The sequence below is a fragment of the Buteo buteo genome, chromosome 7 (genome assembly GCF_964188355.1).
Source record: "Buteo buteo chromosome 7, bButBut1.hap1.1, whole genome shotgun sequence".
In the NCBI taxonomy this organism is placed as follows: domain Eukaryota; kingdom Metazoa; phylum Chordata; class Aves; order Accipitriformes; family Accipitridae; genus Buteo; species Buteo buteo.
Window position 1 is genome coordinate 46294498 of NC_134177.1, and position 16084 is coordinate 46310581.

The 16084-nt window shown below is 36.2% G+C and overlaps 1 protein-coding gene across 11 annotated transcripts in view; it reads right to left on the reverse strand.

The window, feature by feature from the left end:
* The window catches only part of NF1 (neurofibromin 1), a 102988-nt gene that overhangs the window by 43744 nt on the left and 43160 nt on the right, over nucleotides 1-16084 (reverse strand). For 6 of the 11 annotated variants that reach the window (XM_075033036.1, XM_075033040.1, XM_075033038.1 and 3 more), the window contains 6 exons: nucleotides 14120-14182; nucleotides 12017-12175; nucleotides 11092-11189; nucleotides 10799-10945; nucleotides 10254-10400; nucleotides 9816-9926 (listed from right to left, as the gene is read on the reverse strand). In XM_075033036.1, coding sequence (XP_074889137.1) covers nucleotides 9816-9926; nucleotides 10254-10400; nucleotides 10799-10945; nucleotides 11092-11189; nucleotides 12017-12175; nucleotides 14120-14182 — 725 coding nt within the window. Of the gene's footprint in view, nucleotides 1-7426; nucleotides 7470-9815; nucleotides 9927-10253; nucleotides 10401-10798; nucleotides 10946-11091; nucleotides 11190-12016; nucleotides 12176-14119; nucleotides 14183-14820; nucleotides 14954-16084 lie in introns of those variants that run through there. The other 5 variants (XM_075033037.1, XM_075033041.1, XM_075033043.1 and 2 more) reach the window with 4 other exon arrangements.

Here is a 16084-nt window from a genome sequence, read left to right on the forward strand (position 1 = left end):
CCGAATATGTAATATTTTATTATACAAACCCATTTCAAGCAGACATTTGGCTCAATCTTCATGTCTTATGGGGGGAAATTATGGTTAAATCAAATTGTATTACTTTAATACTGCTGTACCCCGAATATTGTTTATTGATAAGCTGATTACATAATAGTAACATAGGGTTTACACTTCCCCTTCCTACCCTCCAGAACTTGCAAACATCTAAGGCACTCTATCCACTAGAAAAAGGCAGCTCTTTCTCCCTCTCAAAAAAAAAGATTCTCCATGTTTAATAGGACAGAAAACTTAAAAAACCCCCGAAACCAAAGACTGACATATACGTTTTAGGCAGACAGGGATTAGTTATCCAAGTGAAAGTTTAGACAAGCTAGACCATAAGCAACGTGTGCATGGTAACCTTCAACAGCCAGCGCAAGCGCCTCATTATATAAAGTGGCTACCAGCAGTCTGAAAGAGTTGCCCACTTGCACAAGTTCCATATATTTTTCCCCAGGTTAAACCATCTGACATGAACTGATAAATTCCACTAACTAGGACCAGTATTAAAAAAACGTCACTGCCTGCCGCTCTCTTTGGACAGTCAATGTATTTGCAAGTACTGACTGACTACAAAACAGTATCAACCTACTTATGTTCAGAACTAGGTACTTCCTAGAATTATCTCATCCATATGGTTTCATCCCACACAGTTTAAAGCAGCTTAGCTTGCAAGGTAGGAGAGAGATCACAAAATGAGGTGCTATATGACTAAACTGCCTTGAGTTGAGGAAATTACATGAAATACTACACGTGTCTTTGCTGAACAATTCAATACAGGATGCCAAATGCCATTGCATGCAAAAAACCTACATCGAATCAACTTTAAAAGTTCTGAGAACGTTTCACCCATAATAAGACTATTCAGTCAACAGCAATTCTATAAAAAAATACTGTTTCCCAGAAGTTGTTTGGGGCAAACGGCAAGCCCCCACACCGAATGACTTGCTAGCCAGACTTCAAAGTCTCACGCATGCTGATAAAAGCCTAGAAGTGGAAATGGGGTCATGCGGTTTTCCAATACGTGTACAGGATTGGGAAGCTAGGATACAAAAAAATTACAGATGGGTATAAAAGTAAGACGGCACTCCCAAGTTCTAGGGCTGTGCTCTCTACCCAAACCTTCCTTGCCTGTGGTAGGTGCAAGCAAGAGGGCTTCTCAGACTGCTTTCAATAAAGCAGGCTGAAATTTAGGTTTCCTTGTATTTTTCTGGAATACAAATGAGTTGATAATGGAGCAGAGAGTAGGCAGGCAAATGTAGGAGTCGTGCACTTGTTGCTTGGCAACGGTGCAGTCAAACTGCTATAATACTGATAGGCATGGATGTGAACATGACAGCATCGGTTTGTGTTGTTTTAAACATGCTGGTCATTCAGTCCATGATAAATATAAAATAATCTATTTTCAGAGAAATTATTTTTTCCAAAATAAGTATTTAGCATTTCAGGACGATATTCAAAATACCCAAAAAAAGGTCTAGTGCACCTTGTAATAGAAATATGATGCTTTTGAAAGGTTAAAACTGCTGTAGGGATAGCTGCGGTCTGGAAGCAATAACTCAGAGGTTTGTATTCCTATTAATTAATTTGGGATCAGCTTTAAAACTTAATGGCAGTACTTCAGGATCAGTATTTATTGATTTATTGATCATTTTAGTAACAGTGTAGGGATTAAAAACAGAAGAGAACTGGCTTCAGAAGTCAGGTTGTTGCCCAGGAAACAAAATGTGAAGAAAAATGACAGAAGGAATTAAATTTCACAGCACAAGAAGGATATGAACTGATCCAGATATATCAGTAAAATGACTCAACAATGTCCTAGCAACAAGATCTCAAAAACCACCCCAAAAAAAAACCGAAACCCAACCCCCAAACCAAAAAAAACCCAGCCTGCTGCAAGCCCTCAAACATCCTGGCAGCTCCAATCTAAACAGTCTTTCTACATTTCACACCTTTAAAAATGACATCTAGCACAGAACCACAAGACAAACACCCCAAATAAGCACCACTTAGCCACATTCCTATTAGTAGAAAAGATGTCAGAGCATCATTCCAGAGCAAAGCCCCACCTGCTAGGTTTGAAAAGGCAGCCTCATGGAACAAAACTGAAGAATTACAAAGCTGCTTAAGAGGACGCAAGCAATAAAAAGGGAGGTAAAGGCAAGCAATATTCCACCTACTAGCAAGGCTTATGTCAAAGTATAACAATATTTTCATTAAGTATCCTGTACCTGGATAGAATGTATACAAATCTGCTCCTTACCACAATGCAGGAAGGCATATCTGACTTGTACCATGATCACTATGGTTTAGCAGTGATTTTTCATCCTCCTTTGAGGAACTGAGGTTTGTGTTCATTTAAAAATCCCTCGGACACAGTTTATAAAGCTATTTTATTGAAGACAACTTTTCAGATTGTTAAACTGCCAGGTAACTTGGTCAATGATTAAAACTTCATATTTTCTGTAGAGTTCACTATCACAAAACTAGGGAATCATCTCCATTCTCCTAAGACTGAAGAACAGCAGATCTGCAAGAGACCAGAGGCCATTCTGGAGCTCGTTTGTATTTGTAGTCTCTTTTCACCCCCAAAACACAATTCAACAGCAGACAGTCTGCTGACTTTCGAACCCACCAGCTGGGTGGGGCATACAGATCATAATGCAGCATTAGAAAAATGCCATGGCAAACTTTTATAAACACTTGCCTCTAAATATCTTTCTGATGGCCAGTTATGAAAGAGGATCCACTTTCACTATTGTCTGATGTTCAAGCTTTGTTTTCAGTCATCCCCTCCTTTCTGCTGAATTCAACAATCCTTAAGCATAAGTTACTAAATAAAAGGTCAGGGCTATCCATACTACTTTGCCAAGTAAAAGAACTTAAAAAGCAGAGTTACACACAGAATAGGTATTTTAGAGTTTCATAGCGATCTAAACAGAATTACATACATAGCAGTGAGATACATAGAACTAAAGAGTTCCCATGCCAGGAATTTTGTACTTTCTGAACAGCTACTAGTTAATACAAGATGGTTCAGAAAGATGAAGATGGCATAACTTATTTTGGGCAAGTCAGAAGACTAAATATTTGACTATCTTTTTTTCTAAATTTGTGTTATCTCTGTGTGATCAGCTACTGGTAAGCTGGTAATGAAAAAAGTACTTTGCAGTGCTTTCTATTTAATGTTCTCATTTTTCAATTTTTACATCTATTGTCTCAACAGGCAAACTCTGTTGTGGACACGTTTCACAGCCAAATTTCAATATACACCCATAAAAGAACAACATTGTGTTTAATATACATACACTCAGTAGCTACTGACATGATAAACAAGTGGCATCCTCCTTTATTATTTATATACTAGCTTTATTAGGGCCCATTACTGGCTTGTCCAGACTTGGAAAGGTTTACTCTCAAACATCTGTGTACAAACGGTCACCCACTAAGCTGGCATCTTTTTCCAAGGAATATCACATACCCAAATCACAAACAGTATTTAATGATGCTAATGATTGTATAATTTCTCAGTTAAGGATGCAAGCAGAAAAAGTTGAATTATTTGCAAGTAAAGGGCATGAAGATATCAGTCATAAAATCTCATAGTTCTCACAAATAGCCCTTATGCATAATTATGAAAAGCAGATTCACCTCCACTGGATTAGATATTCTGCAGAATTCAGCCCCAAAATGAATAGGTATTATCACTATTCTTTTAGTTCACAGTATGCTTCACTCATGACAAGTGTTAAGTAGTATATATACTTAAAAGTGAAAGATGCCATAGCCTATTTCAATGTCAGATTATATATTTTTGTAAACATGTCACCAGCTTCATTCTTGAATGTGTATAATCAAGTTCCAAGGAGTGGTTAATCAATTCCCCAGCCTTTCTGCCGATATCAGTATTTGATTGTGTGAGAATTATGTATTTCCTAACTATATGTAGTCCCAAGAAATCTGCTGCACAGGATTTGAGATGCAAACCACACAACGCTGAAGGAACACCATCATTATATATTGATAACACCTTTCCAAAAGCCTGTAAAAATGTACACCAATACTTAACTTTCCTTCTACTCACCGACATTCTAATAACACACTTAAAATATCACTGCACCTTGGACCAGCTAACAGTAAAATGTCAAGGTTTCAAATACCAAAATAAGCACAAAATAACCACTAGGTAGTTTTCATTTATGACAGATTTATATATAAATAGTTTGCAGGCCTCATCTCAAAATACTGAGGTAGTTTGTAGCATTTAAACAACAACATAGTTTTGCTGAGATGACTTCCACATGAACTCATTAGTAAGTCATAGCCACTATGCCTGTTAACTTCCTTACAGATACCACATTGCTGTTAAGTTAGCCAGCTGTGGATAATTTTATTTTCCTGCTTTTAAAGAAAAGGTAACTGATCTAGCAAGCATGTGTTGCAAACTTTTGCATAAATTTATTTCCAGAAATTTTTTCTTTACAGATGAAATAACCGTTTCTTGCTCTGCAAATGAAGAAAACACACTGCATGTCAAGTCTTCACAGAATACATAAAGATGCCTTGGATCACTGCTAAACACAGGAAACTTTTTGAAGATGGGTTATCACTATTCTTGGCATTTGTATGCCTAATTTCTTGTCTGAAAAGGACAGGATAACAATGTAGGCATTCTGGTTTACTTGACATGAAGTAAGACAATGTCTCATGGAAAAAACTTGAGGAGAAAAATGTGGCAAGCAAACACACAGAATTTTTTAAAGAGAATTCAGAAGACTACCATGTCTTCTACCTTTGTGTATGGAAGGGGCTTAAACATCGGGGGGGGAGGGAGGGGGTGGAGAAGGAAAAAAGCACACAGGCTTCCCTCAGCAATACCCCTTTCTGTCAGTTAGCACTGCAGGTTCATGAACTGTTACCTCCACTCCAAGCAGGAGCATATGTGTGTGCCTCTATGATGACGTTGGCTCCCCAGCCTAACTACAACAAAATCCTCCTTACAGGAGCAATGGCACCATCCATGTTGAATGCCTTTTGCCTAGACCACAAGTTCACTTTAGCACAGATGCTTCAAATCATCCTTTCCCATAAATCTTCCTAATGCTGTTATCCAAGTGGCTTACAAAGGAAAACAAACCAGATAAAAGTGAAAAACACCAGTTTACTTCTGAAGAGAACTAGTCAACATCCCTTTTCTCATTAAACTGCAACTAAGTCCTTCTGTTGAGCATCCAAAAGATACCACACTTACTGAAGCAGGCACTGAAATACCATCCTCCTACCCCAAATAAAGCTATCAAGCATTGCAAGTTCCCTTCAAATACCTACTTGTGTCCACTACACATCTCACCTGGAGAAAAAGAGAAGACATCTCATTGAAACAGGCTCACTCATACTAAAATTAACCATGCAAGGATACGACAGCACTTTTAATATTAATATATTAATACTTTTCTTGTTGTATATTCAACATAACTCATGACAGATGTGAGAAGAACACCACCACCCCCCAACGTTTGCCTTAGAAGAGGTGTCTTACTAAGTTGAGCTATTCCTGAAAGCATATATTCTACTTTTTTTTCATCCTGAAGAGAAGATATTTTGTCTTGTGATATATACTTGCACAAGTCTCAGAAAAACAGTTTCTGAAATTACTCTGATGGAATTGAGGGGGAAAAGGGAAATGCAGATGGGAGTGGGCAGATAAAATTACTCCAGCTGATCCTTCTAATTTGCAATAGTCTTAACTTTTCAAGCTTACCCCATTACAACAGTGAATAAACAACAACTGGGAGAAAAATTCAGTTTCCAAACATCCACTTTTATTCCTAAATTTTCATGATCAGTCTTTTCTTGTGACAGCAGTACAACTAGTTTAGAAGGGGTCTGAACATAATACATTTTATATTCTTCAAAAATCTACTGACATTCAACTGCATAAAGTTGCCTGAAACAATCAGCATGCCTTTTAAAAACAATTTATTTAAACTGATACATGCTGTCCATGAGTACATATCCTTTTTTTAAGCCTATGCAAAAATCAACTTTAGCAAAAATCATAATCCAAGGATATGTAATTTTCAGTGTTTACAATGAGTTAGTCCCCTACACAATACAGCATTTTAAAATGTATCCTTATTTAAACCTTTGAAAGTCTGTGTGCATATTTAGTATCAGGAATATCTAGGGAAAAATGAACTTTAATGGAAGACAGGCAAACTAACTTCAGTTTTGGCACTGTATGTACTCACTTTACTGTCAACTCTGTATCCCCTTTGAACCTTTAAGGCATCACTAATGTTTTTTCTACAGCCTAGCATAAATGCAATGCTCAAACTTAACATTCAGCGAATCTGTTCCTAGTGCAGAATTACATGGAACATTCAGATATCCCAGTAAAGTCACTCTACAAGTCACATGCTGTTCAATGTTTTCCAAAAAGCAGAAAACAGCATTAGATGCTAGATATGCAGATATGTTTCACTGAAAACAAAACAATTTTGGTTTTGTTTCAACAATGATCATTAATATTCCAAAAGGAAAATTTCCAGAAGCCATCCCTCTTCTCAATCATTTGTTGTAACATGTGAAAGATACACATGATAACCAATTTAATAGCAGTTAATTACTGTTAGAGACTTATATGGCCATTTATACTGCAAACTGAGGTTTCATATAAGATTTTATAAAGGCCCACTTCAGTCAAGACAATAGGCTCAAAGGTGACTCAAAGACATGAAAGAGGGCATGGCTTTTGAAGACAGAACATCAGGACAGAAGATAAGTGGTACTACTCATCTTGTTTTCTTCCACTGCATCCAAAGAGTCAAGGGTGTTGAAAATGCAGAAAAGGGGTCAAGTTAAAGGAAGGCAATTTCCCAAGCAAAAGAAAGGGAAAGCCAAAGGCTGACTTAGATAAATGTTCTCTCATATAGATCCCTTTTCAGAGCTATAAATCATTGGAAAAAAGCTCAGATAAATTTTTTCTTACCTACTTCTATGTAATGAGACTTTGTGTTATTTAGTATTGCTTTGATTAGCATAAGCGTACAGATTCATTAAGTGTAGAAATGACAAAAAGCACGGGCACTTTAATCTCATTCACACAAATATTATCTCCAAATGGTACCAGCCACGTTACACTTTCTTATATATTTTTCCACCTTTGACTGCCTTACACATAAAGTCTTCCTAAGAGCTAGCATCGAAGTAAGTGTTTGAGAACTTTCACAGCAACAAATCTAAGAGAATGTAAGCATTTCCTCCCTACATTACCAGCTTAAAAGCAAGTGGTTTGTGTTGGTTTTTTTTAAAGCATGAAGAAACCCTTGGCATGCCTGTACAAAATTCCAGAAGAAGGAAACAGTTTTGAAATTTATTTTACCTTCCACATTGATATTGAACAGAAGTTTTGTTTGTTTGTTGCTCTGAAAAATCAAAAACATAATAAAAGAAATGTGAACAGATATATGCATTTGTTGGATCTCTGATTGCATCCTGGCTAGGAAACCATATTTAAGTAGCAGAATTCAACCACCAAGTTAGAGGTTATATTTGGAAAGGTTCTTCAAAAGCTCACTCATTATTTTAGCCTCCAACCTGAATTTAGAATAAGGTATGTTTATTACCCAGTGGTAAAACAATAAAATTTTCCAATCATTAAAATTGTTCCTTATTTGAAAATTTCTGAGAGGAAATGACAAAAGTCACACGGTATAACAGAGCACAGATTTTCTAGGAAAATAAGTTTGTAAATCAATCTACTGAGTAAAAAGCACTACTGAAAACAATGAAAACCTATGAAAATTAATAAAATTAAGGATCTAAAATTTTAATTAATCCAAAAAATCTTACATGCCTGTTGGGTATGATTTTCATTAGAAATATGTAAATTTGAAGAATGCCTTGATTGCAAACGTGTATTGACTATTTACTTAAATTGTTGAATACAAACAGAAGATACTGCTGAAGAAGTGATTTCCTCTGCTTGTTTTCACCATCTTACACGAACTCAGAGGGTCTGCAGAAGGTTCACCACTGATGACGTCTCCTCAAATCATGACAATACTTTTTGCTGGAAGTGGCACCATCAACGAAACTGCCACTGCTGGCACCCCAAGTAGCAGTGCCAGCACCAGCGAGGAGCACACCGTGGACAGCAGCGCTGGCACCGCCACCAAGAGCTCTCTTCCCAGCCTTACCCCAACAAGCAGCTCAAGCAAGAGCTCCCCAGGGACCACAACCATTCCTAACCATGCCACAGATAAGCACATCAGCAGCAAGGGTACCACAAGCAAGCACCCCACCGGTGCAGCAGCCACCCCACCGGCATCACAAACAAGCACCCCACCAGCAACAGAAGGACCAGGAAGAGCCAAAGCAACCGCATGGCTTCTACCAGCACTGGTGCCACAGGCAGCTCCACCAGTGTGAACTCAGCTACCACCAGCAGCACCAGCAGAAACCATACCGGCAATAGCAGCAGAAGCAAAACCAAGAGCCCCACTGCCACAAAATGCATCGGCAATAATCCGACCACGAACACCCATACAGGATCTGCCAGCATCCGTAAGTGCCACACTGACGTCAGGACTCTCACTACCGCCATCGGTGCTGGTGAGAACTTCACAGACTTGGACAGCACCACCACGCACCCCACCAGTGCCAAAACCAGCAGTCCCACTGCCGCCAGCCAACACCTCACCAGCAACAGCAGTACCGAAAGCAAAGGCACCAACAACAAAGCACAGAGAAAAGGTACAACAGCTCTAATCTTATCTTTACAGCTCTCTCTTTGACTGCACCTGGTTGCGAGCGCAATGATTTTCCTTTTCTTAAAAGGACTAAGAATGACTTTTAGTAATGAGTGTAATTGCTATGGAAACTGTTTTGAACATGCTGTCGTCCGTGGATTTTATGGTGCAGATAGTTTCAGTTACATTCTTACTCTAGTTCCAGCTTTACAACTGCTAGCATTAATTTAAATAAAACCAGATGGTGGGGTTATTTTTGTTTTTTGTTAAGAGAGAGAATTGTGACTAATTTTACCATAAACTGACTAATATTGATCTTGGGACATTCTTCCCAAATTCTTCAATACTGCAGCATATATTACTTGTTGTTACGAATCACTATCTTCCAGAGTATGGAAGACTTAAAACTTTCAAAATTTTGCCTTATTGGAAAAACACAATCTTTTGCAAAGTTCACATGTCAACATCTGCTTTTCTTATTACTTTAGTGATATTTCCAATTATTCTGGAATCTTAGTAATTTTCCAAAACCATGGTATTATTGTCACTTAGAACATAACGGTGAAACTGAAGCAACATCATTGTCTTGACTATGTGTGAAACTTCTAAATAGTTGTATTACTCTTTAAAATGGGATACATGGACCATTTTGAAAAATTTTATCCCATGTTTTAGCTTGTTACTCATTTTATACTTCAGAAAATGAATATACTAAAATCACTGATAAGGGGTTAACAGTAATGTGGTATAGATGTAGTTTACTTGAGACAGCGAAAAATTAATAAAATGTATTTAAAATTTTAGGTATTTTTCCACAGATACTTACATACTCCTGGATGGAAAAACTATGACAGTTCAAATTTAGGAAACAACTCAATTAAAAAATAGTTACCAAAATTTGACAAATATGCTATTTTAAGATTGTTGTTTGTTACAAAGTTGGTGTCCCTTTCTTACATACACTTGATACTTTTGATTTTACATGTTTATTTCAGACAGAGAAGGTAAAAGATTCCTTACCGCCGAGCAATGTAGTAGAAAACAGGATTGCCAGCTTTTGATGTCCCAGCTTGGTAGAAAATATTTAATGTTTTCAGTGCTTTGAACTCCTCTTTTTCATGTACCTGATGCCTAAAAAAAGGTACATTGACATCAACTTTTCACAACTGCCTTTCAAAAAAAAAAAAATTAAAAAATCCCAAACCCTCTTTATTTGCATCTTTAAACAAAAGTATTAAGTTCACACAATCTTGAACCTTTATTAAATCACAAACATTACTGCTGTCTCTGGTTCTCAATTTAATTTTTAAAATTAAAATCTACTCAGAAACCTAAAAGGTATGTGTGCACCCAGCTTTTTAAACTCCCCTTCAAAACTAAAGCTAACTACTTATATTGCCTTACATGCTGAAGTCTAGAAACCCACAATGTGTGTCCTCACCACAATAATCTCATTACCTTGTCATAAATTCTTCAAATTTGGAACTAGTGAGATTTAAACTGGACCAATGGGTATCTGCCACAGGTTTGTGCTCAGGAGGACCCAGATAGGCAAGCAGAGTAGCCATCTTGTCAAAAGGTCGTCTTCCAACAGCCTTGTGGTCCCTAGAAACAGCATATCACTTAAAGTCCTTCTTTACTCAGCAATTCCTACTTTTTTTGCCCACTACCCTTCTTACCTTGAACAGGCTGGATTTTCTTTTTTAAAATTAAAAAATAATTTTTAAGATGTGCTCAAAGAAATAAGCGTTTGTTACACATAGAACAATTTTTACAAAAGATAAGACAACTATACACTTGCACAAAATGTTGGCAGTAAAGTGGGCAGCAAAGATGTTAGGCATATTCCCAAAACCAGCTTGTCAATAAGACAAGTTTCCAAATGTAAGATTTTTCAGCCATGACATTCCTCTTCGTAATAATAACATAAGCATCTGAATGTATTTCCAAATATTCATTTCCCATCAGCAGTTCCCTTCTTCATAATATTTCTGAAGTCTTACCTGTTGCTGGAAAGGTACTGGCCAATTTTCTCCTGATTGTTCCACAGCAACCGGTGCAAAGCAAGTACATTGCCATCACTGATGAAAGACAGGCTGTGATTGACAGTGTCGCTAGCTGGGCAATCAGAGGCAATATCAAGGAAAAACCTAGAGTTCAAAACCAGTAATAACCATAAGCGTGTAAAGGAAATCTGCCAAGTAGACTCAATGTAAATTAAAAGGCTGTAAGAACATTCTCTGCTTGCTCTTTACACATGACACAGACTCTTTGTACAAGTTTCCAAAGGGCCTACCTCCGTGCTGCATCAAAATTGCTTTTTACAAAATCATTAAAAGGCCGCATATGTTCTTCTTTTGTAAACAGGACATGGTTGGCAATACTCTGAAGTATCTGAGTAATAAAAAGATGGTAAAGACAGAGACGTTTAATGTATTAACTGTTATGGTAGTCAGTGTAACTTCACTGTCAGAAATACTCATTTTAACTTGTTGTGAAACCTCAAGACAAAAAAAGGCCAATAAGCCAACTAATTTGAAATGCGTTCACTTTCAAAATATTTTCTTTCACATGCTTTTAAATACTAGAAAATTACTTCCCTTATTTATGAACTTTATTCGGGTTTAGACCAGGAAAATAAATTGCCTTTCAAAAACCTTTATTAAATGTTAACTATTTCTTCTGGAAATTATATGGCCATATAAAAGGAACAGCATATGCATATTTAAAGAAAACTATAATTTCTCAACATTTAAAATGGGTAATATACACAGGTCACAGAATTTGTACGCCATCATTAAATCTTTTTTTTTTTTTTTAATTTTTACAGGAAATACCACGAACTGAGATTAAAGATAGGAAAAATAACTTCTTTAGTACTAGTATGAATTTCTTCAATACCTGGCTGCCATTATTCTCACTGTGGTCAAAGTAACATTGGTTTCTTTGCTTTCAAATAAGGTTAGAAGTTCAAGTGAAGAGCCAGAAGGCATTCTGTTATCTCATACACCATTTTGGCAAAGTGGTTTTTTTCCATACAGACTGTTCCCCACACTTACATCGCTGTGAGCTATAACATTAACGTCATGTTGTATAAACATAGTACAGAAACTGCACTTCAAATAAACATGATGGTTGCTACCAAAACCGACAAGTTTACCTAAATTTTCTCATCAGGTAGAAATTACAATATGGCCAAATAAAAATATTTATTGATTCACCTTTGACATCAGTTTCAGTCCCCTTTCAATTCTTGGTGGAGGCTTTTTATCTAAAATCCCTGCCTCGTAAGGGGAGACGATCGCAGGATTGATGAACCGAAGGAACATCGCACTTCCAACTGCTCCAATGCTGTTCTGAGGAAATCGCTGACTAACAACCTATGAAGTTGAGAATTATAAAGAATATTTTTGCATTAAAGAAAAGGGAAAGCAAGCTGAGAAAAGCCTTGTATGGTAATCCAACTTTAAGCATTCTCTCCATACCAATCAAGCTCAAAACATTTGAGTAGGACTCTCTTGCCTTGACAGATCTTGCATCATAGGACAATCAGGAATGAGAGGGAAACGCATACGGGGAAAGGGGAGCTATCAGACACTAGCTAGCTTTACTTCAGCTTTTGTACAAACTTTCTTGCTAGGGTGAAATTGCTACAATAGCTACTGGACAAAGATAAGAAGGTATATTTCAGAATTACTGAGCACTTAATTCCAGGACCCTGCCACTGACTGTAAAGCAGACAAATGCCATATGTTCATACTCAGGTATGCACAGTCTTCCCATCAAATACAGATAATTCTCTTTAAATTAGTGGGTCTTTTAGTTGTGCATTTGTAATTTCACTATTGATCACAAGAGTCTGTCCAGCAATAAGACTTATGCTGTACAGTTTCAGGAGTAACTTTAAATTTGTGGGAAGGAGATACTTGTAGAAATACTCTTCAGAACCATCACATCTCAACAGATTTGCCAAAGGAGGCAGGACAGAATGAGCCAGAGCTCAGTGGCCAGTGTACTTCTCTGCCTATACATGCACTATCCAAAATCACTTAGCAGGAATTTGCTACAACTATAGATTCAAAATATTGTTCTTTGCTATCTAGGAAAAAACCCCGTATTTTCTGAAAATGTTGTAAGAGAAAAGAAGTCTCCTTTCTTTTTAGGAAATCAACTACGTATTACTAAGAGGATAGTATATTCTCTAGATATCTTTCATTTCACTTTGAAAAGTTAAAGCTCTTAAATATGCTAAATGTGGTTCTATAGAGATTCACTATCTATATTTCCTTATGAGTAACAATGGTTAATCAAAACAAGTCAGATTCTACCTTTGCACAGAACAAAATTAGCAAGCTTCATATTTTAAGTTATATTGTTTGAAATAAATAAAAAACAAAGCAATCCCATTTTACTAAAATACTTCAAAACATAACTAGTGCAATCTCAAATCATGCTTCTTAAAACAGATAAAGCCATTAGTACAAAATATATCAAGATTCACTTTGGTTCAGTAGCAACTTCATTCAGTTACCTTGTGATGCAATTACTGATAATATTTTCTTGTAAAATACTAGTTTGCACACAGATTTTGCATTTAAACATGATTACTATTCTGCTCAGTTACAGCAAAAAGGGAGTATTTAATAAAAGTCTAAATTTCCATTCTGCCTCTGTTTTATTCATACATCATATTTAGAGGTCACTGCCACAGAAACAGGTAAGTCTTAACTTCTAATAACACCACTCTATCACAATCTACATATCTAAACTCTTTAACACAGCAAGTTACTTAAAATGGGAAATATGCTTTTCCCAGTAAATAAATACAAGCGCTAAGTTTTATTGCTAGTCACAAGGCAAACAAAAGAAAATATATCAGAAACAAGTCATAGAAGCCTCTTTTCTTTCCAGTAACTCATATATATTAATTGTTCTTCTCCCAGGATGCAAGCTGAAGTCAAGTTATCTGCCAGAGTGTTAAAACAGCTAAACAGACTCAGATTTTCCCCAAAAAGAAGAAAACATTTTTCTTCCATATTTTTTTTTAATTTTAAGATGATGGCAAGGGTAGAAGAATCAGAGTATTAAATACTAAGCAGTAATGTTAAAAATGTCTTTTGTTTACTCAAATAGGCACACAGAGAATATTTTAAATATAACTTAATTCCAGTGTTAATTGAAATGAAAGCTATTTTGTGCCAGAATTAGTAGAATGATTTTACAGTGAGGTCAAATAGACTGAAGTGAAGATGTTTTGAACAAACAGCAAAAGATTTCTGTTGTGCTTTGAAAGAAATGGCTAATAAAAAGGTCTCCAAACTTACTGCTTTTTTGTTTTCCTTTTTTTCTTTTACGGTAGCTTTATTCAGTAGAGAGTGGCAAGTTGCCTACAGAACAGAGATGAGCACAAACAAGTCACAGCACCAACTACATACAGCAACAAAAAACCAATGTTGACTTGTACATAAATTACACAGTAAAATGTAACAAACATAACCAACAGAAAATGAAATATATAAACTAAAGACTGATGATGGAGTTTTTATTCCACAATTTTATTACATCTTATTTACAAAGCACTAAATACAAAACAAGCAAATGTTGCGTTTCAATCATTTCTACTATTTCTGGCTAGATTAAAAGTCAAACCACATTTATGTGCTCATAATACACAATATTGGGCATTAAATGGTATATTCAGCTTTCAAATGTATTTCACCATCCCCAAATAATTTTAATAGTAGAAATAGTAAAGTGTTATACCTTTGAAATGCATATTACTTTTAAAATAAATTTAGAGTTTTAAATCTTCCCAATGTTTCTCTGTGTGTCCTTCAATTTAGTTAGATCTGTGAATCATCACGGTTATTACTACTTTGATAGCTAAACACTGCCATAAAACACTCTGTGGAAAAAGGAAGAAAAAAAGCCAGCGGGTCTACATTAATTTATTATAGATTTCCAAATCAAGATATGACTTGATTGTGCTTATTTCTGCATTTCATTTAAATGCAAAGGGACCCACCAAGAAGCATCACATTCTCTCGTACTTCCCATCAGGATTTGAGCAAAGCTATAGTACATCAGCCTTGTGCACTGCTCCCCTGTAGAGAGGCAAATTTTGGTCTTGGAGCTCAATCCTACATCCTTCTTATTAGCTGTAACAGTAAATTAACATCACTGAGAAGCCCTACAGCAAGCAACACCTGGAGCCGTATCAATAGTAAGCTAGCAATATTTAGCAGTTTGAGAGCAAGCACGCACCAACAGTTCAAATGATCTTTAGAGCATCACACAAACTGGAACTGGAAGAGAATTTCTACAACTTAAGAATGTGACAGAGTAAAAAGCCAAAAAAAAAAGGAAACAAAAAAACCCCCACAAAACCAAAACCCACAGTCAGTAAAAACTATTCTGCTAACCAAACTAAATTTAAATAGTTCAAAGTTGTGCAGGACCTATCAGTATTTAACCAATAGTGCCTCTGCCAAATTTATGACTTTGTGTAATTTCTACAGAGTTAGCTTCTGAAGCAGTCATATACGTACTCTGTTCATCACACTACTGCATTTAAAGCAAGTAAAATTTCCACCTCTCTTTATTAAGAAAAATCATGCACACATGTTTGTGTGTTTTTTATGAAATAGCCAGCACAAATTCTTTGTAGGAATTGCTTTGATCAGGCTTGTTCGTGACCACACAGCACTCCTGAACATACATTACCTGAAAATGAGCAAGGGTCAATCTGTCGCGGTAACTAGTTATATGATGTTTCCGGATGAAAACACTTACTAGGGCTCCGTTCCAGTAACAGAAATGCCAGCTGGGTTTGACCCCAATATCCTACTAAATATACTGTTTCCATAAAGTTGCTACATTGATTAAAATTACACAAATAATTTACACAACACACCTGATGAGTATTTTTTGCACGTACATTTACTTATAAACTCTAAGCATAAAAAGACACTGCAAAATGCAGTCTCATTTACTCTTACATTATTGCTTGGGATGGAACACATTCACCTTATAAAAAATGAAGTTACCTTACAAAAATCATCTATTTGGTTCTTATGATAAAAATCGATTCATACCCCCCAAAATTCAGATTTTAATTGTACTTTCTTTCAGAAAAAGGCCAGACTCTGGAATTTGAAAGTACAGAATGAATTATTACACTATTTGCAATGAACAAACATTTGTACACAAATACAGGTGCTACTAGAAACACTTAAAGTAGTAAACCTTGAAGCTGAGTATCAGTTAATACCACTTGTATATGTGCCAGT